This window comes from Catharus ustulatus, chromosome 2, assembly GCF_009819885.2.
Source record: "Catharus ustulatus isolate bCatUst1 chromosome 2, bCatUst1.pri.v2, whole genome shotgun sequence".
Classification (NCBI taxonomy): domain Eukaryota; kingdom Metazoa; phylum Chordata; class Aves; order Passeriformes; family Turdidae; genus Catharus; species Catharus ustulatus.
The window spans coordinates 40,219,990-40,243,108 of NC_046222.1; the positions used below are offsets into that span (position 1 = coordinate 40,219,990).

Below are 23,119 nucleotides of genomic sequence, written 5' to 3' on the forward strand. Positions count from 1 at the left end.
ATTTTAAGGCAATTACAAACTAAACCCATTTTTCTGCTTCCCAAGAATCATTTCCATCATGAGGCAGGCAGCAGAAATAACACAAACACATATTCCTCCAGAAGCTCACGTGACCCTAGGCATGCTGAAAATCTTATTTCCCAGTAAAGGTGGGCATGAGCTGCTGGCATTAATACGCTATGCATAGCTTAGTGAAAGGGTGGCAAATACAGCTAAAGCTAAGGAAAGCTTACACAGGATATACCAGTCATGCCAAACAAAAATCTGAAACATTGTGCTCTACATTTACTCTCTTAAAATACAAATCAGGTAAGCTTTCAAATTAAGAACTTGAAAATAATACTAAGAAACAGCATCTGTGAGAATAAGCTCAATAAAGCATAAATAGGCTAGAATTTTACATAAATACATCTGAGTTCTGTCACCTCCCAGGCGGGAGGGAATTACTCCATTTTGAAAATGTTATGCTCCTACCCAGTGCATCACTTGGCCAAAATTTCAAATGTAACTGAGATGACAGGAGAATAGAAAAAAAAAAAAAAACCTTCAGCTTTTTTTGCAGTCATATATATTTTCTACTGTCCTAAGTGTTAACATGGATATTAGAAGAGTAAACAAAGTGTACTATGGTACCTTGGTATCACTTGTTTGATAAAAACAACTTGCAAGTTTCTGACAATTCTATTATTACCACTAAAGGACAACACACAGACTGAAAAAAGAAACTAAACACAAAGATTAACTAACTACCTTGTAAGAGGAAGTCCAGTTTGCTACAGAAAGTACAGTTCTTTTCAGTCCATGCTGCTTACCATACTCAGTTCTTTCTCACCTTTATTAATATTGACATCTATCTAGGTTGTGTAAGTTGCAAACCACCATCACTACAAATACAGGGCATTTTGGAAAGCGATCTGTCAACTGAACAGCAGTATTTATTGCAAATCAGCTTCTCTCTTTTACCATTTACAAGGTGTACAGTAAAAGTAAACACACACGAAGAAAAAAAAAAAACACTGATGAGACACAAACTGGTTTAATTAAAACTGTAAAGGAAAACAATATGCAGGAATAAAAACTCCAGGTACATAGCACTTATTCATTATGAAGCTGCTGCTGATCTTGGAAAAGCATTTGAGACTCCATGACCAAACATTCAGCCTTAAATTCCGAGGGAAGGGAACGGCTGTGACCTACCAAGTCCTTCCGCGCTACTGCACATAAAACTGCACTACTTGATATATTTTTCCATGAACTTTTTGTGAAACTCTGATCGCAGAGTATCATTGACGAATCTTTTGTCCTTTTTCGTTTCGTCTATCCCCTTGGCACAGTTCTTGAAGACAACATCATCATCCCACCTGAAAAAAAAAGTTTTTCATTTCAGTAAGCTTGTATGAAAATCAGGTGTGATATACAAAAACATATAAATGGAGTTTGACCCTCCTACAGAACAACTAGTCATTAGGATTAGATTTTAGCCTTTCAGAAAAGATGATCTATTTTTCTACCCCAAGCTATCTCCTACAAACTTGTGACAAGATCTGAGGAGGGAAATAGAAACCAGATACAGTGATAACATTTTCTGACTGAACAGCTAGAGTCAGCAAGGGGATGGGTGCCACTGAACAGACTGCACAGTACCTCCTTTTAACTTTGAAATTTGCCTGAGGCTGTGCTGGCCCAGTAAGATTCAGCAGTGGGTTACCACTCAGGATGTTCTCCATTCGAATTCTTTCTTCTTCAGCCTTTTGCTCTTGTTCCTGAGAACCAGAAATGGATATATTATTTTACTAGTTGGTAGAGATACACATTATTTAGTTTTGAACACTAACACAGATGGAGTTTTAATTCTTAGCTCAGGCTTTTTTGGCACTTACGTATGAGGAGAATAAGGACAGAAGCAGAGATACGCTACAGAGCTTAACTTTGCTAATAAAGTGTCAAACTAGCAACACTAATATCAGCTCTGGTTAGCTCTGACACACCATCTAGTATTCAGGTAAATTCTAGCTTTACTGTATACATATTTATTATATTAAAAACTGTACACGCATTAAAAGATTTTCTTTATCCCCAAGAGAAAAGACAGTACATACAATATTCACTAGATAGAAGAAACCAAACAGCATGTGGAAACTTCTCTATTTTCAGCAGCTGTTTTTTACAACTACAACTTTCCTGGGGACCAATTAAAAAGAATATTGAGAACCCCACAGTGAAATGAACAGATGATGTCATAAACCTATTCAAGAGTTTCAATATTAAGAAGTAGACAAATTTTCTTGTCCTTGTACTGTCAAATGCATATAACTCAAGCCTAAGTGAAGCAATGCACTACAAGCAACACAAAGTAATTCCACTGCCCACACTTCCAAGCTCTATTAGCACATCTAGTGACTTAAGTATTTACAGACTTCAAAATTAATGTTTAATATTCATTTTACATATTTTTCCACAAGCTTTCACGAATATTGTGTGTTCTCTGACGAAAGAACTAGTAGGAAAAAAAAGTAATTCTTTAAATTAGGATGACTAAGTAGGTTCCTACTCTGAAGTATGGTCTGAAGACATTCTGGTTAAAAAATTAACTGAAGCCTCATTAGCACTGCAGGAGAATCAAACCACGGCTTTTAAAAATTATATAAATTAAAAACAAAGAGATCATGAGGACAGGGGTTTTCCCAAGCTGGGAAAAAAAACATTCAGAAAATTAATTGCTGAGGACTTCTACAGGATCCCAAGAGAGGAAGCTGTTCCCTTGCTGCTGGAGTTTACAAGGTTTAAATGCTAAACTTGATGCTGATGCTAGCCAGAGTTCTCTAGCTTCAAACATTTAATCAATACTAAGTTATTTATTATTACCTACAATTTTCAATATTTTTTTTTACAATATTGATCAGGTATGTGGAATTTTGGATGGGGGCCCTATCCCTGGAAGCATTTAGGGCCAGGCCGGATGGAGCTCTAAGCAACCTGGTCTACTGGAAAGTGTCCATGTCCACAGCAAAGGGGTTAGAAGTAGATGACTTTTAAGGTCCCTTCCAACCCAAACCATTTTGTGATTCTATGAAATGCTCTTTTAAAATAACTCAGCTTTCTTAAGAACATGGATTTAATGTACACACAAACACCAGATGATGCAGGATCAGTGGTAAAGATTTTACTTTTCAAAATCTACTCAAGTTTTAGTTATGAAAAACACCTACCATTACATTGCTTCTCACAAAAAGAAGAAAGTAGAACCAGCTGCAATTAATTGACAGTGGGATGGCAAAAGCTCCCCAAAAGGGTACATTGCTCAAAAACAAAGCACAGCTTCAGGAGAAGACCTGTAATGCCCTTATTAAAATATGTGCCTTGGAAAAACTTGCTCTTTCTTGCTACTGTATCCATGGTGCTTTAACACAAACCACAACAATAAGAAGTTATTAACACAAATCAACTAACATTTTGAATTTTCAAACAGCTCTAAATCTAACATTTGCTGTCCAACTTCTATTATTATCATCCCAGCAAGTATGGAAACATGGAGAACAAAAATATTTGTTATGGAACAGCAATTTCCTCCCATATTGGAAATATAAATTCAAATGATACTTTTCTCTGTGGATCAGAGAAATGCATGCAGCTGCTTCTGCACAGAATGCCAACCTTTGATTTACCATCTCCCTTCCCCAAAACGCGGTGTAGCCAAAAGCCATGAAATCCGATTTACTGCAGCCTGTTGCCATGAGCTCCCCTCAGAAGTCCAGCAGCCCTCAGATTATTGTACAGTACATGCACGCAAAGCACTGCTTTGAAACCAAGCAAAATCTTGGGTACTGGAACAAGCAAAAACCCAGCACTGATATTCAGGTACCTCCCAGGAGGTGATCAGATACTGTTTACTGTTACATTGCAATTTACATTAGCAAATGCAAGCATGCAGAGTTTTCTCTGTGTTGTCCAAAATGAGGTGGGCTCTGCACCATTAACTTTTATCTCCAAGGCTCCATTAAAAAGTGAGGCTTTGAAAACACACCAGGACTGGGAAAAACACTGAGAGCAAATGAGAAGGCTATAAACCAAAAATTCCTAATCAAGAGAAGGTAGCACTACTAAGATCGTTTTAAGAAGTTAATAGTCCTCTGTTGAAAGATGGTTTTGTGAAGAGAATTTCTTCCAAGTTTATACGCAAACAGATGCAGTAGTTTCTCGCTTTAGAGCTGGACTCCAGGTGAACTCTACTGAAGGTGGCAGGTAAAGCATGGCACAGTGTCAAACTTCTGAGACATTAACATCAGCCACGACCCAAAGCTACTGAACCTGTGCATCATGCATTACCTTATCTGAGGCAGACATCACTATCTTGGTTTGGGTTTTTCTGATGCGTGGAAATGCATCCACACACCACTGACAGATAACTGATATAGAGAACTACAATGCACTCCATGTAGGATGTTTTTCTAGCAGTCAAAAATCGACTGGAGTCAGCCAGCACCTTTTCAGGAGGAATTGCAGTTCCTCTTCCCTCCCTTTCCCCATTTCAGATTTAATCTCATCACTTCCTACAAAGCTGATGATTCCATCACTCTCCACCATGCATGAAGAGAAACAAAAACACTCGGTCATTTGAATGGCAAATATTCAGAATCACTAGAGAAAGATAAAGTGAGTATTAAGAATCATAAAAAATACGCATATAGTACTCCAATGTACTTCCTAAACACAGATGCATATTCTAATTTTCTATACTAAGATTTTTAAAAGGCATGTTACACATCATCCTTTTATCTGCTTTGACACAGCCCATATAATATCCTTCAGCCTCAATCAGCCTGACATATTTCGATTTCTGAAAACAAAGAAAAGCATTAAGTGATAAAATGCAGTAACAGAAAAAATAATCAAAGCTGAAATAACACTTTTAAGAAGTGTTACATTACAAGCACTACTGTAAGAATAAAAGAGGGATTTAGTCCTTGGTTAAGACACCAATTGCTGGACATAGTCCCACAGGCACCTGAGCTCATATCTTGGCAGAGACCTAGAGGATACAACAGGGAGCCAAGACAGCTTTTGTGCTCACACTAAATTATGACACAGGAGACCAACCACGCTCCAGGCTCTACTGACTGCATCTCCACTGCACCACCATGCAGGCTAGGATACACAACTTGCACACTGGCCCCAAAAACTTGGCACTTCAGGCTCAACTGAATTCTGTGTTACAGCAGATTACTGCTAGCAAAAAACTGCATTGACTGAAGTCAACTACAGTTGCAGAGGACTGGAAAGTAGCAGATAAACTAAGTGGTAGAGGCAAGCTTGGGAATTTCGTTCCTTGGCATATCTGTTTCTGACTGCAAAGGAAAGAAAAACATAGTTACCATGTTTATTTTGAGCATAGTTCCTACCCTTAGCACGGAGCAAGATTACTTTTACAGAAAGTGCTGAAATTCTCCAAATTACTCCAGTATATTAAAGTCAATTATCCTACTCGCTTTTTATAGATACTGAGCAGCTGACAGAAAACCTGAAATACCCACATTTCACTGAAGCCTGAAAAAAAGTAAAAAAAAAAAAAGGAAAAAAACCCGGCATAAACTGATTTAAATGCTAGTTTTTGAACAACAAACTAGGACAGCACTGCCTTTAGCAGCAGGGAATGAAATTCAAGAATGCACAGATCCACTCCACTTATCTGACCCTATGCAAGTTACTAACTCTGCGCAACACAGAGATTCAAATAATTCATTGAAACTTCACAAATTAGGAGCACCAAGTAATCACAACGTCAGCTGTGTTGTGATTTTGTCCACAAGGAAAGGAATGTTATCATTAGTTCCTGGCAAGGGTTAAGTGTTCCTGGTGTGTCTCAAAAACTGAATGAAGAAACATACTTTGTCATCTGCTTTTGCCTCTTTATGGAAATCTTCTTAATCACTGATTTGATCTTCTAGTTTTAGTCAGACCCTTAAGATTAAAGTTAAAAGGTTAATATCTATCAAGACTCATTTTCTGATGTTTTATTTGAAAGCCTGTGACATGGCTAAAACAGGGGGCAAACCTCAGATTTACTCTGACCACTGGTTAAGTAATATATTCAGTTATAGAGAAACTTGGTGAAATAAAACTTGTTAAGAAAACAAATTCAAAACTAAGTCTGCTCTCAGCTAAGCAAAAAACAACTGGATATTAAAACAGGTTTGCCAGAACTGCACACATACATTCAGCTGCTCACTGGTTTGAAGTTTCTTTTTACTTATTTCAATTTACTTTCTAAGGAAGCACTTGAAAACTGAAAAACAAGAGCATTGTAATGCTTAATTTACAATATTGAAATGTTTCCTGAAACCTATCCATGGATGGTTAATACAGACATCAGTTTAGTGTTTATATAGTTTTATACCGACCTAGAATTATTCCACAGAAATGGCTTCCAAAACTAGAATTTCCTGGACAGCTTAGTGTCTACTAGAAACAATCTAAGATTACAATTGTAGAGGAAATGTCAGAAGAACTCCCACACTCAAACAATTTTTAGAAAACATTTGCAGTATTTATTTAATGATTCTACATAACTGCAGGGAACAGAAGAATTTGAGAAGTTAACAAGCTTTGAGAGGAACTATTTATTTGGCTGACAAAATATTAGAACCTCTTAATATTGTCAAAATTAGATTTAGAGGATACCTATGGAAGTGGGTGTTACCTATAAGGGAAGTTATATATGAGAAGAGAGAACAGGATGACGTGTAAAAAGCAGATTCTCATATTTTGTTTTAACTGCTGTCTCACCACAGATGCATTTGGAAAGAAGCTGTTCTCCTTTAATGGCAACTTCAAAAATGGACACCAAGTGATGAGTGCAGACTATTAACAAAAATACAGTTTACTCTAAATGAAGTCTCAACATTTTAATAAATCAAAATAACTAAAGTATCAGGGGAAAATCTACATATGGCACAGGTTTTGGATATAATATAGTAGTTTACCCACTTAATCTTGTTAACATCCTAGGATGTTCCAGGAAGATGACAAGAAGAGACACATTAATCTGTCTGTATAACAATGGGGTTTGAGAGTGATGATCAGTGTGAAGAGAGAACAGGTATTCACTCCACAGCTTCCCTTTGCCAGGCCACTGGCTTACCTACATTGTCTATTGTGGATTTCAGCAGCATTTCAGCAGGTAAAGCATTCCTCCACACCAATTAGTATTAACAGCAACTACACGGTTAAGACTTCACATGAGATATTATCCTGAAGTTATCTGAATTATTAATACAAGGTTATTTACAAAATTAGGTCTAAATTATGGCTTGCAATACACAGTAACATGAAATTCCATGCATCTGAAAAGGAATTTATATAAAATAACTCTAAAATGTTTAGCCAGTAACACCTAATTTCAAAGGTGTGGAAAACAAGGCATAATCTAAATAGACTGCACACTAAAGCCAACAAACACAAGACTGCTTTCCAAAGATGACCCTTGCTCCTAAAGACTCTTTCCAAGGCTGTACCCCACTCTGGCTTTTACTTTTTCCATGAAAATAGTCTTAGTTTTCTATTCCCTAAAAAACAACAAGAATATAAAATTGCAGGTACCTGTAGAGCACCCTCTATTTACTGAAGATGCCAGTTTTAAAGAGAGTCTACCTGCCACCAAACAGTGAAAGGATGAACACTGTAGGTCAGGATTCTGAGTGTGCAATAGTGGGCACTATTGCAAATAACTAACACAATTTTATTCAGTACACATGGAGCACTGGACATTACACAACCTCCTGCTGGTGTAAGAGGAACATCCATAAAAGTAACACATTATACCTGTAAAAGACAGCAAAATAAAACAAGTGCTATCCCAAATACTTCATGGCTTTTAGCACCCTCTAGTGACAAAATTAGAATTTCACAGAGATTATGATGTTCCTACTTTTCCACACATGATAAAGGAAGCAGGCACCTGGTTATCTGAGCTGCAATTTACTAACCATTATTTTCCTAATGCAAGTTTTCTACACTAAAATTGACAAGTTATGCTGTTTGATCTTGCCGCATAATTTCAACCATCAAGCAAAGTGGAAAATCCACACAGACCTAAGCTTTCATTTTAAGCACTGTGCAAGGACAGTTGAGGTCAAAATCTTTCCTACACATGGTTACACTTAATTTGTATTTCAGTACAGGAACTACAAACTTCCTATTCACATAAGAATACACAGTAAAATAGTTGACAGTGTTTTTCAGTAATATTCAATGTTGTTACTACAAAAGAAAATTTCATTGCTTTCTGATGTGCCTCAAATGCCTAGCTAGAGAGACAAGAGATGCTTTCAGATATTCTTTAATGCAGAAAACTTCTCATGGGCCAAATGGGCAATGAAGTAGCAAGAGTCCTCTACAGCACGATTTGTGCAATGAAGCAGCATGGTACAGCTTTTAACCTTGCATACCATTTAAGTGCAAAACTGCAGAGCAGCCTTTGATTAGCCTGCTGATCAACATCTAATGTGTTTATTTAGCATGTTCTAAAACAATACCTCAGGTGACAGGTGCCTTGGTTTTCTGACAGACTCTTTGTTTGGTCTGGGGTTTTTGTTTTGTTTTACACTAATGGAGAGTATACTTATAAAAGCATACAAAACTACTCCAGATGAAGGAACCAACATCTCACAAAGGCACTAAAATTATTTAAGCCCTACTCAAAAAGAGAAAGCACTTAGTAAAAGCAGATGAGGGAATGCTGCACCTATCTACTACTTCTGATGCACCACCAGAGGAGAGTGTCTCAGCAGTGCAGATGAAATACCCAGACTCTAAACTCTGCTGCAATACAATGTTAGAACCAGTACCCAATACAAACCTAAAACCTGGTAAGTTTTACAACACAGACCACTCCCAGAAACTAGTCAAAACTCCCAGTCCCTAGAAGTCCAATCAATAGTTAGGAATTTTGCTAATGCCCTCCATCCCAACAATCTCTCTTACACCAAGGACATAACAGCACCATCAGTACAAGATCTAATTCCACTCACAGGAAAACATCTGTAACTACAGAGATTTTCCTCCCCTTACAAGGGCATAAAATGGTATTTCTGTCTGGTGAGAGAGAGAGATATTATAGAGAGGTGTGAAAGCTACATGTGGATTGAGTTACCCAATTCTGAGAAGACTATTCTATTGTTACTTGGTTTTGCAGAGACATTTTTCAAATTAATTTGGCTGTGTATAATCACATGAAAACAGTTCTGGTCTTACAGTTCAAACTGGTACTCCTTCCAACACAGCACCAAAGCTGTGAAAGGACAACTACCATTTAAAACCTGCAGCCGTAAGAAGCACCACCAAAAGAACACATCTTTATTTCCTAAATAAAATTAATATTTCTTGTTTCATAAAAGCTTTCATAACAAACTAAATCACACTGGATTGCATGCAGCTCACTTATGTCACTATATCCTTTGGTATGATAGCTGAGTGCAGAGGACTTGCACATGAAATCAAGATTATCTTGACTCACTGCCATACAAAGTGTAGAAAAAGAGAATAAAAATGTTTCAGTGAGTAAAACATTCACTGTGCCTTACAAAGAAAAAAAATTCTTAATAGTTATCAGATAGAAGAACAAATCCATCATACTTTAGAGGAGATTTGAAAAGCACTTTGTTTACCAGTTCTCACCCATCCCAGGTACTTAAGGCACACTGGTTTTAACAGACACCAGTTCACAAAAAAACAAGTGCTTTTTAATGTGTGAGATTACCTTTCGAGCTTGTTCTTCAGCTCGTTCTTTCTTGATTTTTTCCAGTTCAGCCAGAAGAGCTGCAGTGTCATCATCATCACTGTCTTCCAAGTCCTCATCTTCATCATCTTCCTAATAGTAACAAATGGAAGGCAAGAATCAGCTTGTTCATTTAACTTCATAAAAAACAGCCTGGGCTGCCCAGCTAAGGCTACAATTTGCTTCTGGCTGATTTCTGAAGTACTTGGATAACAACAAATGCAATACAAATAGAGTTTTTGCTCTTTTATAGTAAAATCAAGATAAAAATATGTTCCTGCTTTTGGGATGACTGCAATTAAAAATGCTATGTAACTGACAGATTCTAGAGAATGGCTGTCCCCAATCACTCTCTAACCACTGTGATACAAGAAATTCTGTGTGCTTGATTACCCTGTCCAGTACTGCTGGGACCAAACACCACAGGACTAAAAATCCCAGATCTTATTGTCAAGCCTTTGACTTAACTCCTAGATCCCAGCAATAAGAAGCATAGTCAAAGGCAAGCATTTGTTGCTCATGCAGACAGACATTTGCAGATATCTCAACAGTTCTACCCTCGGGGAATTCTTACTAAGCCAGTGGTAATTCCCCATACTGAAAGTGGTATTTTCAGTTTCCTAGATTTTTTGTGTTTTCCAAGAATACCATTACAGAATGGACCAGAATCTGACCACTGAACCACTCTGGACTTTCACTGCAGCACAGAAGTTGTAAAAGGAAAATACATTGGAACCTGTCTGAAAACTTTAGGCAACCTAGAAGTACATATTGCATTAACAGCAAATCCTTAAGGCAGGGTAACAAAAGAAAAGAAGACAGAAAAGAAGATACATACGTCAGTAAGAGGATCATCTGCATCAAGATTTGCTGCAGGAATCTGGTCTAGCCGAGGCTTCTTAGACACAGAAGATGATGTTGTATGCTCTATGGTGTAAGAGTTAAAAGAAAGTGACTAAATCACTTTTTTAACAGAATCTAGTGTCAGAAAGCAAAAATCTTCAGAATTTGTCTTGAATTTGAGTAAGAGAAACAAGCTTATGATTACTTTCCCCTTACTTCTCAATCTTAATGCCCATGTTAATTCCTCCCCCTAGGAAGCCTCAAGAGCAGCAATAACATTCCAAACTTACAGTTTGGCCTCCAGAAGTTGAGCTCATTATTTCAAGCAGAAAAAAAAAAAAAGATGAGGAGAAATATTCTTATTATATATATCCAACTGGAGGATCCACATTTAGGATCATCCCAAAGCATTACTCTTGGCTAGTTTGGTCCAAACCACATGTACTTTCTTCTGTGAATTTCAAAGCCATGCAATAGCTTCATATCTAAACCTAAAGTACAAGAGATTGTACTTTAATACTAAAAATGAGTATTTCTCAAAAAGCTCTTTGATTTTGTCATTACCTCACCATATCCGAAAAGAATCGCATACTTTCAAACAGATTTATCGTTACACTGGCGCTGTAACAGCAGAAGATGAGTCATTACCCTTTCTCCTTCCTGTCTTGCTTGTCCAAGTACAAAAAAAAAGCCCTTTATTAGCTGTTGCCAATTCATTACAATTATGCTGTACCAGCTGGGCATGCTTTTCTACTGGTTGGCCTAGATTTCTGCTAGCATGAAGCCAGTATGAAAGCCAGTGGACATTCCCTTGCAGGTCAACAGTTCTGAACTATCAGGCCAATACCCTAAATTCTACTCTCATGACATGCTGTCTGAACTGCAAACTTCTTACAGCACCACATTTCATGCAAGAGCAATGTTTCACAAAGGCATTAAGATTTTTGTTTCTTGGTTTTTACCTCTGGTTGGTCTGTCCCTGTTCTTCTCTCTTGCAGCAACTCGTTCTCTCTCCTCCAGCTCCCTTCTGAAATCACGGTTACGCACTTCTTCGGGAGCATCCTGAGTGGTCTGTCTAAAACAACAAATGGAAGAAACCTTAAGTTTGACAGTCTGAAGCTGGGGACAATTTTTTCATGGAGGCCAGTAAATCCTGGGGTGAACAGGTAAGGATAGGGAACAAGAACTGGGCTCCACATAAATGTATATTTATTCTCTCCTCAGCAGAGCCCTCCTGTGCACACAGAGACTGGCCACTCCACACGCTTGTACTCCTTTGCAACAGTGAATTACAACACTCCTCCTGGTGGCTCTTGAATGAATGAAAAAAGTTGCTGCTGCAAATCTCATCTCTAAGGCTTACAGATAAGACCAAGACTAAAACATCCTTTTCATAAACCTTTTCTTCTCCATGAGCCCAGGCCATGACCAATAATAAAAAAGTTGGGAGAACAGGCAAAACACCTTGTGACCACTATTTTATATAATAACACAACAGCAAAAAGGATGAACTACATACATCTGAGTCACATTAAGTTCCACCTAGAGGCTGCTGAAATTTTTGTGGATACCATGAAAAGAACTAGTGAATAAAAACAAGCAGCTTTTAAACTGCAAAAGTAAAACCTTAACAGTAATTTCACTGACAAGAGTAACATCAATTAGATACAGTGAGCATTTTTAGATTGATACATTTAATTTAAATTCTACCTACTGACTCCAGATAATTATTATACATTTCAAATATAAGAAAATATTCCTAAGATCAAATTATCTTTTTCGCTGGTTAAAGAAATTTCTTCTCCCAAGACCTGATGTTAACCTGCAGCTTAACATCAGCTCTTCCAATACATCCCACTACCTGAGTGCTATTCCATGGCTCTCCTGCCTCCTCTTAATGCCCTTACCAAGGGGTCCTATGCCAAATACATAATGTGGTTTTCCTGCTTTTAAGATGTATTTAACTTCTCATCTCATCTTGCTCTGCAAGTGACAGTACTCTCTGTGGCTCAGGCCCAATGCTAACTTACTTTCCACTTCACTGCCCAAGATGTTCAGTCTCCAAAGCTTGTCTTCTTTTGATAATTCACATGCATAAACAGCAACAAATTATCACTAAAATTAAACCTCTCCAAATTACCTGCAATGCATTTGAGCTTCTAGCTCTGCTTTTGAGACTTTCACTTTTAGCCCACGTGCTCAGCACTGCTGGACAATCTCTGGACCTTGCTCAGTGTCGAGCACATCAACATGCATTGAGAAAATTTTAGAGTACCACTCATAACAAAAGTCATTCCCAGTCTGCTTTGCTCTGACACTCAAAAAAATGATACCAACCTGTATTTGATTTTAGTATGAGAAGGAAGATCTCTGCTAGAATATTGTTTGGATAGTTGACTTAAGTCTCCTTCACCTTTTCCTCTTCCTCCTCTTGCAGGTTCAAACGTTGGCCTTGCTGCTGTTGTCATCTTCACTCCTACAGAATCAAGGGATAAAAAAGTTCTTACTACAACTTAGAGTGTAAGACACTTATTAGGACCTACTTTGCTCCTGGAACTGTAGAAGCAGTGACAAGTCCCACTGCAGTATACCAGCTGTCACTCAGCTCATGATCCTCAAAATTTAAGTAGTATTTTATTGACAGAATCTATTCAGGTTTCAAAATAGTCTTTTCCAATATGCTTGAAATATGACAGATGGACTCTAACTTAAATATGAAGCTACCTTTGTAAAGTAACACCAGCCAGGAACTGATCTCCCATCCTTGAAGCAAGCAGTATAGTCTGTATCAAAACTCTTTCCCCTCCTGAAAAACTGCAGTCAAAAATGACTGCCTGTGGGGATGACCCCTTCATTATTCCCCAGACCATTGCTAGGTACTACCACCAGAAATGCTGGCTCACAGAGACCACAGCATGCCTAGGACGGTGCTGATCATTAACCACTAATGAACATCAGGCAACATAAACAAAGTGCAAGAAAAAAGCTCTCCTCTAGAAACTTCAGGAACTCAGCATGTCCTAAAAACCAAACTGGTGGATGCCCATATTTCTACTATCAGTTTTTCTGTTCAGAAGAGCAAAACAGACTCCAACCAGCCTTAGCCACACAGACACCCTGCGAGCACACACAGTTTTTGGCACTGCCTGGCAGGACCTGGAGACCCTGCAAGCCCAAATCTCTATGCCAGTCAAGAGTTTGAGAAGGTCAATCAATGCCAGAAAACATTGTGTGATCAGCCATCAGGACACGGAACAGCATGAAGCTGAGTCAGGGTAGGTTTGGGTTGGGTATCAGGAAAAGGTTCTTCACCCAGAGGGTGTTTGGGCACTGGAACAGCTCCCCAGGGCAGTGGCCACAGCCCCAGCCTGACAGAGTTCAAGGAGCATTTGGACAATGCTCTTGGACACATCATGGGACTCTTGGGGTGTCCCGTGAAGGGTCATGAGCCGGATTTGGATGATCCTTGCGTGTCCCTTCCAATTCAGGGCATTCTATAATTTTGTGACCTTAAATCTACTGTCCAAAATGATTCTCATTCCTGCTTCACCAAGGCATGCATATCCATTAGTCACAGCCTAAAGATATTTAGGACAGGAGAGAGAGACCTGAAGAGATACGCAAAGGTATCAGTCCTATCAACCAGGAGGTTGAATGTTGAAAGGTGACATGAAATCCTATTAAAAAATATTAAAAAGCAAAATAAAAAAAATGACATCCTTAATATACTTTTGTGGTACACAAACAAAAGATATTTATGCTCTGTTTATTTTGTTACTTTGTCACTTTGAATGAGAGCACAGAATATTCAACTTCCTCAAAATGATCACATAATGAGTGGCTCAAAGCAACATTCCATCAGGCAGAACAGTTACGGCCACTACTACTCAAAAAAATTAACAGAGGGAAACCCTTTAAAAAGTGTGACCATAACTTTTCAGTGATGCTGTACAAGCCAGCTCAAATTCAGTGAGCCATTTTAGCTCTCTGTTAATAATATATAACAGGGGGGATCCATGAAATCAGGTGAAGAACAAGATTTGGGATGGCTACAGTAGTTTTGGGAAGCATTAACAAATTGTCGGGAAAGCATGCCTGCTTCTCTTAGGTTACAGAATCAATCAGATTGAAAAAGACCTCAGAGACTGTTGAGTCCAACCTATGACCAAATACAACCTTGTCAACTAGACCAGGGCAGCAAGTGCCAAAATCCAGTCTTTCCTTAAACACCTCGAGGGATAGTGACTCCACTATCTCCTTGGGCAGCTCATTCCAATGTCTAATCACCCGTTCTGTAAAGAAATTCATCCTAATGGCCAACCTAAACCCCCACTGGCACAACTTCAGGTCACTTCCTCTTGTCCTGGGAAAAGAGGCCAACCCCCACGTGTGTCCAACCTCCTTTCAGGCAATTGTAAAAAGCGATAAGGTTCCCCTGAGCCTCCTCTTATCCAGACTAAACAACCCCAGCTGCCTCAGCCACTCCTCAAAGGACTAAGTCAGTCTGTATTCAGCTTGGCCTTCAAGGACTCAGACTCAACCTGAAACCTCTCAGGTTTTAGAAAGATCTGAAGAACCCTCTTCAGCGCTACCAGGAGTTATCGGCCAAGAGGGAGTGCCCAAGCTCGGCCTGCAGCTTGGCCTTGCCGGGCTGCGCCCTTACAGGGGGATCCGAATCGCAGCGTCAGGCGCGGCCGCACCCCGTGCCCTCGCAGGGCCCGCCTGCCCCGCCCCCCCGACACCCCCTGCCCCAGGGCCGCCTCTCCGCCTTCAGGTCCCTCCCGCAGCCTCCCTGCCGCTTTCCCGGGCACTCACAGCGCGGCCTCCTGCACCCTGCGCAGCCGGGCCCTACACCGCCACCATAGTTCCGCCTGGCGCCCACAATGCACCGCGGCGGGCCATAGACACGGAGCGCTGACCATAGAGAGGGCGCGAGCGTGTCCGCCATGATGGGCCGGGGCGGAAGTGCGCTGCGGCGGCCTCGGTAGCCATGGCGGCTGCGCTGCGGGGCTCGGGGCAAGGAGGGATGGGGTTAAAGGGGGAGGGAGGGTTCGGAGCCCTGGAGAGGTAATAGAGGAGGATAGAAACAATGGCAGGCGGAGGAAAAGGGAGTACCTTAGGCATTCTCTTTATTCGGGGGCGCGTGTTAGGAACATCAACTTGACTAAAAGGTAGCAAGCCACGTCTGACTTGTCCTCGCAGAGAAGTCCTTTACATGATGCAGATGTTGATACAAAGGATTTATACTGGCTATAAGGAAGGCATTTTGTACTGTGGCGGTGTTGAGGCGCTGGAGCAGGTGTACAGAGAGGCTGGGGATGCTCCATCCCTGGAAGCGCCGGGGCCGGGCTGGACGGGGCTCTGAGCAGTTCGATCTAGTGGAAGATGTCCCTGCCCATACAGGCGGGTTAGAACTAGGTACTTTTAAAGGTCCCTTCCAACTCAAACTGTTCTGCGATTCTGTAATCATTGCTGTCTATGTAAAGAAGCCAAAGCTCGAACAACAATCACTAAGAATCAAATTCCCCCTCTTAAAATGCAGCTCCTTCTTGTGTTTATTGCTCCTTTTGGATGCACTTTATCACCAAACTCCTGTGAATCCACACTAACGCAAGTGAAGTAAAAGGCTCCCTGAAATATCTACAAATGAGCAGGGAAACATTTTCCTGAGTGCTCGACACCCGACGTGCAGTTTAGAAGAGAGCCCACAAGAGGTCCCACAGATATTGCTGTCTGGGGAGCTACAGCAACAATGGAAATTGCACCCTTTGTGTCAACGAGCCATCAGAGAAAGCACTTGGGAGAAGTGGGCCTTTAGTACAGAAAGAAACCAATTATTTTAAGTAAGTTAAGCTTCACTTTGAAGTTGGATAAATAGTGACAGTAATTACGCCTGTCAGTAACCAAGTATCCAGCTTTGCATTTTCTCATCTGCAAGCCTCTATCAGCACCCTATGAAACGCGTTTATGATTTCTCCCACTACAGGTAGTTTAAACTCAAGATCAAACCTTGCAAAGAAGTCTGGCTTTGGGAATTTGGTGGTGTATAGATCACAGCAGCCTGAATTGAGAGCATCATTATGCGATGGTGGGTGTTATTCCTAGATTATAAATCTGTGGAGTTTAAATCAAGAGGCATTGACTGTTATGCCAATTTGACCATTGTGGTGCAGCAGAATGTTATGTTTTGCTCATAACATGTCCTGAAGGCAGTGCCTCCTGTTCAGTTGTAATATCCATCTGGCAGAAGGTATCAAGTCTTGATTAAAGACCTCCAGAACTGAAGGGACCTGTCCTGCTCTTGGGTTAGAGGAAAATGCGAGCATTCCTTTGCGTGTTAAAAACTAGCACAGTCTCTGCTCTGAACAGATTGGAAGATTCTTCAAATAGTAAAGGAATGGCTTCGTGTCTTTGGCCAAAATTGTTCCCAAGGGAGCTTCCCTTCCCCCAGATTGTGTGTATCCATGTGAAGATGTGTTTTATGGTCAAGGGCTTGGTTTCCTTAGAAGACTTAAGCAGTAAAGAAGGATATTGGTGAAGTGGAGGTGCCTGAGCCCAGACTCCTAAAAATACCAACTCAATTTTCTTGCAGAAGTACCTGACCTTCTAGGTCCACAACTTTAGGGTTTAAAGATCTCTAAGCATACAGAGGTTTTCCCAATCTTGAACTTGTTTGAATTTAGTTAGGAGTAAGAAGTTTAGCACCATATTGTCTCCAGGGCCTAACAATAATAGCTATTGGTCTATTCCTCAACTCAAGTCTTCAGAGACCCTTTACCTAGTAATTATTCTCAGACATGTCCACAGTCATCAAGATCTTCTCAGGCCCCCTGGGTCACATCACAGAGCTCTTTACCAAGCAGAGCTCACCCCACATATGGACAATTATTGCCCCACCAGGCAGGCCTTGACATTTAGGGACATTCTCCATGTGTTTATGACTAGCCAAGCATAAGGGAAGGGATTAAATATCCTCTGAAGTGCAGGGATGTAGAAGGGGACACCACTCAAGTTCAGTGGTAAAGGTGGCAAGGGTGAATTCCTGTGTTCCTGGATTATGCATTGTAATGTCATCAGGTAGTGTAAACAAACAGACAACAACAAAACCCTAGGTCTTCCCCTTTCCCATAGCTGCTCCAATCTTTGCTGAGCAATTTGTCTGTGGCAACCCTTAGAAAGTATTGTGTGCTGCATGGAAAACATGAGGAGCAGAAGTCACCACTTCCCTTGATCATTTCCTCCAGTGTGCAGTTTACAGCTGCACCTTATTTTTAATTTCAGTCATCTTTGTTTCCAGCCATGGTTGCCTTTTGTGCCTTTCTGTGGTAATTTAAAAGCCTGTGCTCTCACTAGGTATTTATGCTTTGTAATCTAGTCTTGCTGCTGCCTATGGACAAAGTAAGCAACCTGCGCTCTTTTAGTCTTGGGATTGTTTTCTTCCTCACACCAATTATTTGAGAGCTTTTTCTTGGTCTCTACCCATCTATCAACAACAAAAATATAAAACACTGTTTCAGCATCAATGCCATCAATGTGAACTAGAGAGACATAACCACTTTCCTCCCACCACTTTGTGGTTGTTTATCTGAGGATTACACTGGCCTTTTTACCCACACCACTGCACTGGGGGCTTGAATCCAGATACATGTCCATGGTGACTCTTGAATCCTTCTCAGGGTTGTCATTTTCTGGATTAGAAAATTTCATATAGTCTTTGAGCTGCAACAAATAAACATACTTGATTGTGTTACAGGCATAGATTTTAAAAATAAATCCTCTGCTGGTGTCACTGGCATAGCCTCTTAGTGTCCCAAATCCTTTATGGCACCTGTACACACTCTCAGTGCAATTTTGTATTTGCCTGTGGACCACCCAGGAGACCAAAATTCTTTGGTTATCCCAGTGCTTTAGGATATAGGTCTCACCATAGTGCTGGTCCTTCTCTGAGATCATGGCAAGACTGCAAAAGACATTGTGTCCTGAAAGAGAACAAAAATATTTCTGAAGACCTTGTGCCTGTTTGGAGCCTTGTTAATGTTTTTCTCATCTACTTCTTGGCCTGTAGCATTATGAAGATTGTTTATATTCCTAACAGACTTAAAAAACTCTCTTTTAGCCTTGCCAGTGTAGAGATTTTTTTCCTGTTTCCTGTGTATTTTTTCTGTTCTCAAAATCCTTAAATGTATATTCTTTGGGTTTTGGTTCCCCTTTCTTCCATCTCTAGCATTACTCTTACTTATTGATTTTCACTGATTTTTTTTCTGAATCCAGAAAGGAATTTAGTTGAAGCAATTGTAATTCCTGAGTTTTCCTGTCTCCCACTGTAGGCTGTGTTCTTCCCACCCTTAAAGTACAGCAGGACGATGTGCAATCTCCTCTTTCAAAGCAGTGCTCTGAAGGTGAGCACTTTCTCCAGCAAGACAGAGGTTCAATGCCTCAGAATGGAAATCTCCCAGCCTGAATTTTCCTGCTGCCTCTTCTTTCTTGTGAGAGCCTGTCTTTGGCCATCTGAGGCACAGCTTGTGTGGCCGATCAGCACTAAATTGTAAATCCTGTTTCTGCTTTGGAGCGGCCACAGCACCACAGCACCATTTCCTCCCTCAGGACACTCTGTGCTTTGAAGGATTGTGTCTCCTGCTGGGAAGCAGATATAGAAGGGCACTGGGGATTGTCAAGAGTGGAAACTTGGTGCAGGCATGCTCAGCATCCAAACCAGCCTTAAAAGAAGACCGTGGGGAGTTGCTGTTTCCTTGATTGGAAAAAGAATAGAAGCTGGGCAAGGCTGTGACTCAGCTAGTGAGTCAGCGGGGGCTGCTTTCCGATGAGGCCATCTTGTGTTCTTTTGCTCTCCGCCACACCTTCCCTGCTGCCTGCCATGGGATGGTAAATGCCATTTACTGCTGCTTGTCTTTGCCCACAAAGTCATTCCAGCCCGTAACCTCTGCCCTGACGCCTCCCACTCCACTCTCTCTCCAACTTTCTGCTTCTGTGCTCCATTCCATTCCCTGGGCTGCTGCGATTTTTGTGCTTCAGTACTCCAGTCATGGGGTGTATTTAGCAGCTGCAAACTCTTGCTTTGCAGCAACAGAGACAGATTTTTACCTATTCACTACAGAAGGAAAATTCCAGGAATGAGTGGGAATTCCCTGGAAGAAAAGACACAGGATGAGGAGCTGATCTGGATCCTCCCCGAGGCAGTGATGACCTTCATCAGACACCGCAGACTGTGGTTCCTCAGCCAGCCATTAAACGAGCCAGACCAGCGCTGCAGGTCCAACACACTGGTTTTGAATATGTCTTCTGTTAATTGTGTCTTTCTCTGTCTGCTTCCCCACGTGCGTGGCTCTCCGCTGAGATCCCAGTGCTTTTCCAACGTGAGACGTGATGTCAGCCAAAAGGCACTCAGGGACTTGGGGAAGGGAGGTGCTGCAGGAAGGAGTGGCGCCCCAAGACACACACAGCTAATGCTTCCTGGACTCACAGTCTTGGATGCATGCTCAGCTCCATGGAAGCTCTCTTGTTTCTACCGAAGAGATTCTTTTTGAGCTTGGACAAAGCAAATAATTTTAGCCATGCACTATTTACATCCAGGCAAGCAGCCAGGACATACCTCTGTCTATGATTGCATCCACTGTTAAGCAAAACTGTCCTACTGTTTTATTTATTAACCAAACATTTTTAATAGCCAAACTAATTTTATCCTTCCCTTAATGCTGCCTGATGATGACTCAGTCGGGCTGGGAGGAGTCTCAGTAGCACGGTGCTCAGATTTTGGAAACCGGTGTTGTACGGAAGGAAGGGCTGGCTGTCCATATACTGCAGTGGCTCTGGCTTTGGACCTGCTCACTTTACCTCTCTCTTTGTGTAGATGTGGAATAAAGAAACCAGTGAAGTATTCCACAAGTCAGTTTATTAGGTAGGATGGAGTGGAGATGACCTTGTCTCCCTAAGAGTCAGCTGCAGCTATGACTTTTAGCAATAATATCACAAACTGGTACATATATTTCTCTGCAATATTTTTTTATGTTTTCATGGTTTATCAATATTTTCTGTCTGAATCAGTCCTCAGTTTATGGGCATCTCTCCCTTAGGTTTAGGGTTACTCTCATACAGCTCCAGGTAAGTGAGGTATCTAGTCTAGGCAAATCTTTAGGGCCCTTTATCTGTTCAGTGGAGAGTGACAGGTTCTTCTGGGAGGTGATTTACTCACTTGCTTGAGCAATCCTAGAAAATCCTGCTCTATATTTCATTAGTAGTTTACAAAGGCTAGCAGAAGATGTGGAGTTTACAACATAAAACTCTCTAAGTAGTTATGTTCCAAAGATGAGGCTAAGTTAGATGAGATCCTTCTAGATTTAAAATTTCAGTTACTGAAAGCTTCAAGATGCAGGTAACTACTTGTTGTAAACAGGGCTCTGAGGAATAGAGAAACCATGTGGAAGCCCAGAATCTCATCATTTATCTCCAGTCCAGTCTCCAAACCAGGAATACAAGGAAGAATTTATAAGAAAAGTAAAACAACTGTATATCATCCTGACAAGTTAAAACACAATTCAGATTCCTTTCCAGCAACACCCCAGTAGTGCGAGTCCTCAAAGCAATTGAAAAGAAGGTCAGCCATAGGATCAATTTCTACCACCTCCAAAGATGCCACATGAATATAACATGTGTTCCTACCTAAGAGGGTTTTAGCTGGTATCAGCCAGCAGTGAGTTCTTTTAACCACTGTGATAACCTTTAGTTATCCTTAGTTACCCTTTATTTACTGAACTAGCACACTGTGCAAAGGGTTCGCCCAGTAATGAGGCCACTCAGGCTTTTGGAAGGGTTTTAACCACCCACATTGTTTCTTTCAGACGTGGGCAGAAGTCAGTTTATTCTGATTCAGATGGAAACAAAGAACAAGAGCTCGAAAAACAATGAAATCCCCACAGTGGGAAGAACCAGGTTGTTTTTCTTTTAGTTCTTGATTGCAAATTCACAGTATTTTAGCTGCTAAGGCCTCAAGGGAGCGCTTTGCTTTTGAAGAGCTATGTCAGTGCAGAGGGCTCGCACTCAGTAAACTATTATTTTCTTGTTAGCACTGCCGCTAGCCAGGGGACCTTGACAAAGTCACCCCCTCTCCCCAAGTCTTGTGCATTTCCCTTTCTGTAAAATCACAAATAAGGGACCAAAGGCTTTTGCAAATTGTAGATATAATGTCCCATTTAAGAGCAGGCTCTGAAATTTGGTTTCCTGTATTAAAAAACCCATAGGGCTTTGACATTTAATTTTCCCATCATCTCTGTTAGAGCAAGGCTTGTAAACTGGGTCCTGTTGTGGGTCTCAGACTAAGGAAAAAGCAGGCTTCTCCTACAAGATCAGCAACCCTGACTGAAGCCACTTATGGATGACACAGCCTGGCAAAATTTGTTCCCTTCCTGAGTTTTAATCTCTGTTTTGTGATTTGTGCAGAAAGACAGGAGAGGTTCAGTTGAAGTTTAAGTGATAATTCTGGTTAGGAGTATAAAACCATGATTAGCAGAATTAGTTGGTTCAGGATTTCTGGTGGCCAGGTCCTTCAGCTGAACATGGACCTCCACTATGAGTGTAAGCAGGAGGACTTTTGAATGGGGCATTGCATGCTGCCCTGAAGACTTGGGGCACATCAAGAAGGTGTGTATGCTGCAAATGCCTCTGCAGACGTGACTCATCTTGGCAAGACGCTGCCTGTTTCTGTATCATTGCTATTGAGGATTAGTAATTGCATTCAGGCTTTCCTGGATGCATTTCCCCCCCTTTTCCTGTTCCCCCTCTTTGCCTGCCATGAGCATGGTGAAAGCAGCCATATCTCATGCCTGTCCTGGCAAAAACTCGCACATTGAGCAGCTTGACCTCATTGCTCCTATCCAGTACTATGTTACTGTGCCCCTAATAACTTGGCATTGCTATCCTTGGAGGTAAAAATTAAAGCAGGAATCGAGGGAGGATTCCTGGTCCTGTGCAAGGTACTGCATCCCACAGTTCATGAGCAGCTGTGGAGGGAAGACTGATAGAGTTGATGCCTGTGGGGGTAGGGCTTGCATAGGAATGTTTGGCGTGTGATGAATGTGCCTCGCTATTTACATCTCTCCCGCCTTCAAGTTTTCATTGTGCTGGAGCCTGCCTACTCCAGTTATTCCAGCTCCTGCAGTCTCTACCAGCTATGAGCTCTGTAGTCCATGCTTGGTAGACTTCAAAGCGCTTCCCATCAGGTGTAAGGATGCTCAGTTAGTGCAGTGGTTACTAAGGCCTTGTGCTGGAGAGAGGTTAGAAGGCTGTCATGCTCTCAAGGGAATTCTGGTTCCTTTGTCTGTCCTGGCACAGGCACAGGGGCTGCTGCTCAGAGGGACTGTAAGCAGAGTGGTCCAGGCTGGACTGCGAGACTCTTGCTCTTGTGCTTTCTCTGCAGATCTAAAGGACAGAAGGTGATTCTCCTTCTGACTATTTGTGCAAAGTTCAGTGGCAAGCAGCCCAGGGCAGCAG

The 23,119-nt window shown here is 41.1% G+C and overlaps 1 protein-coding gene across 1 annotated transcript; it reads right to left on the minus strand.

Moving 5' to 3' along the window:
- Positions 1-1,017: 1,017 nt before the first annotated feature.
- CWC15 (CWC15 spliceosome associated protein homolog) lies at positions 1,018-15,534 on the minus strand. Its single transcript, XM_033052839.2, has 7 exons — positions 15,431-15,534; positions 12,953-13,091; positions 11,578-11,690; positions 10,611-10,699; positions 9,755-9,865; positions 1,645-1,763; positions 1,018-1,361 (listed from the first exon to the last, which is right to left on the minus strand). Exons 2-7 carry the CDS (start codon positions 13,081-13,083, stop codon positions 1,232-1,234), a joined length of 693 nt encoding a protein of 230 aa, XP_032908730.1. The 5' UTR covers positions 13,084-13,091; positions 15,431-15,534; the 3' UTR covers positions 1,018-1,231.
- Between the last annotated feature and the right edge of the window lie 7,585 nt (positions 15,535-23,119).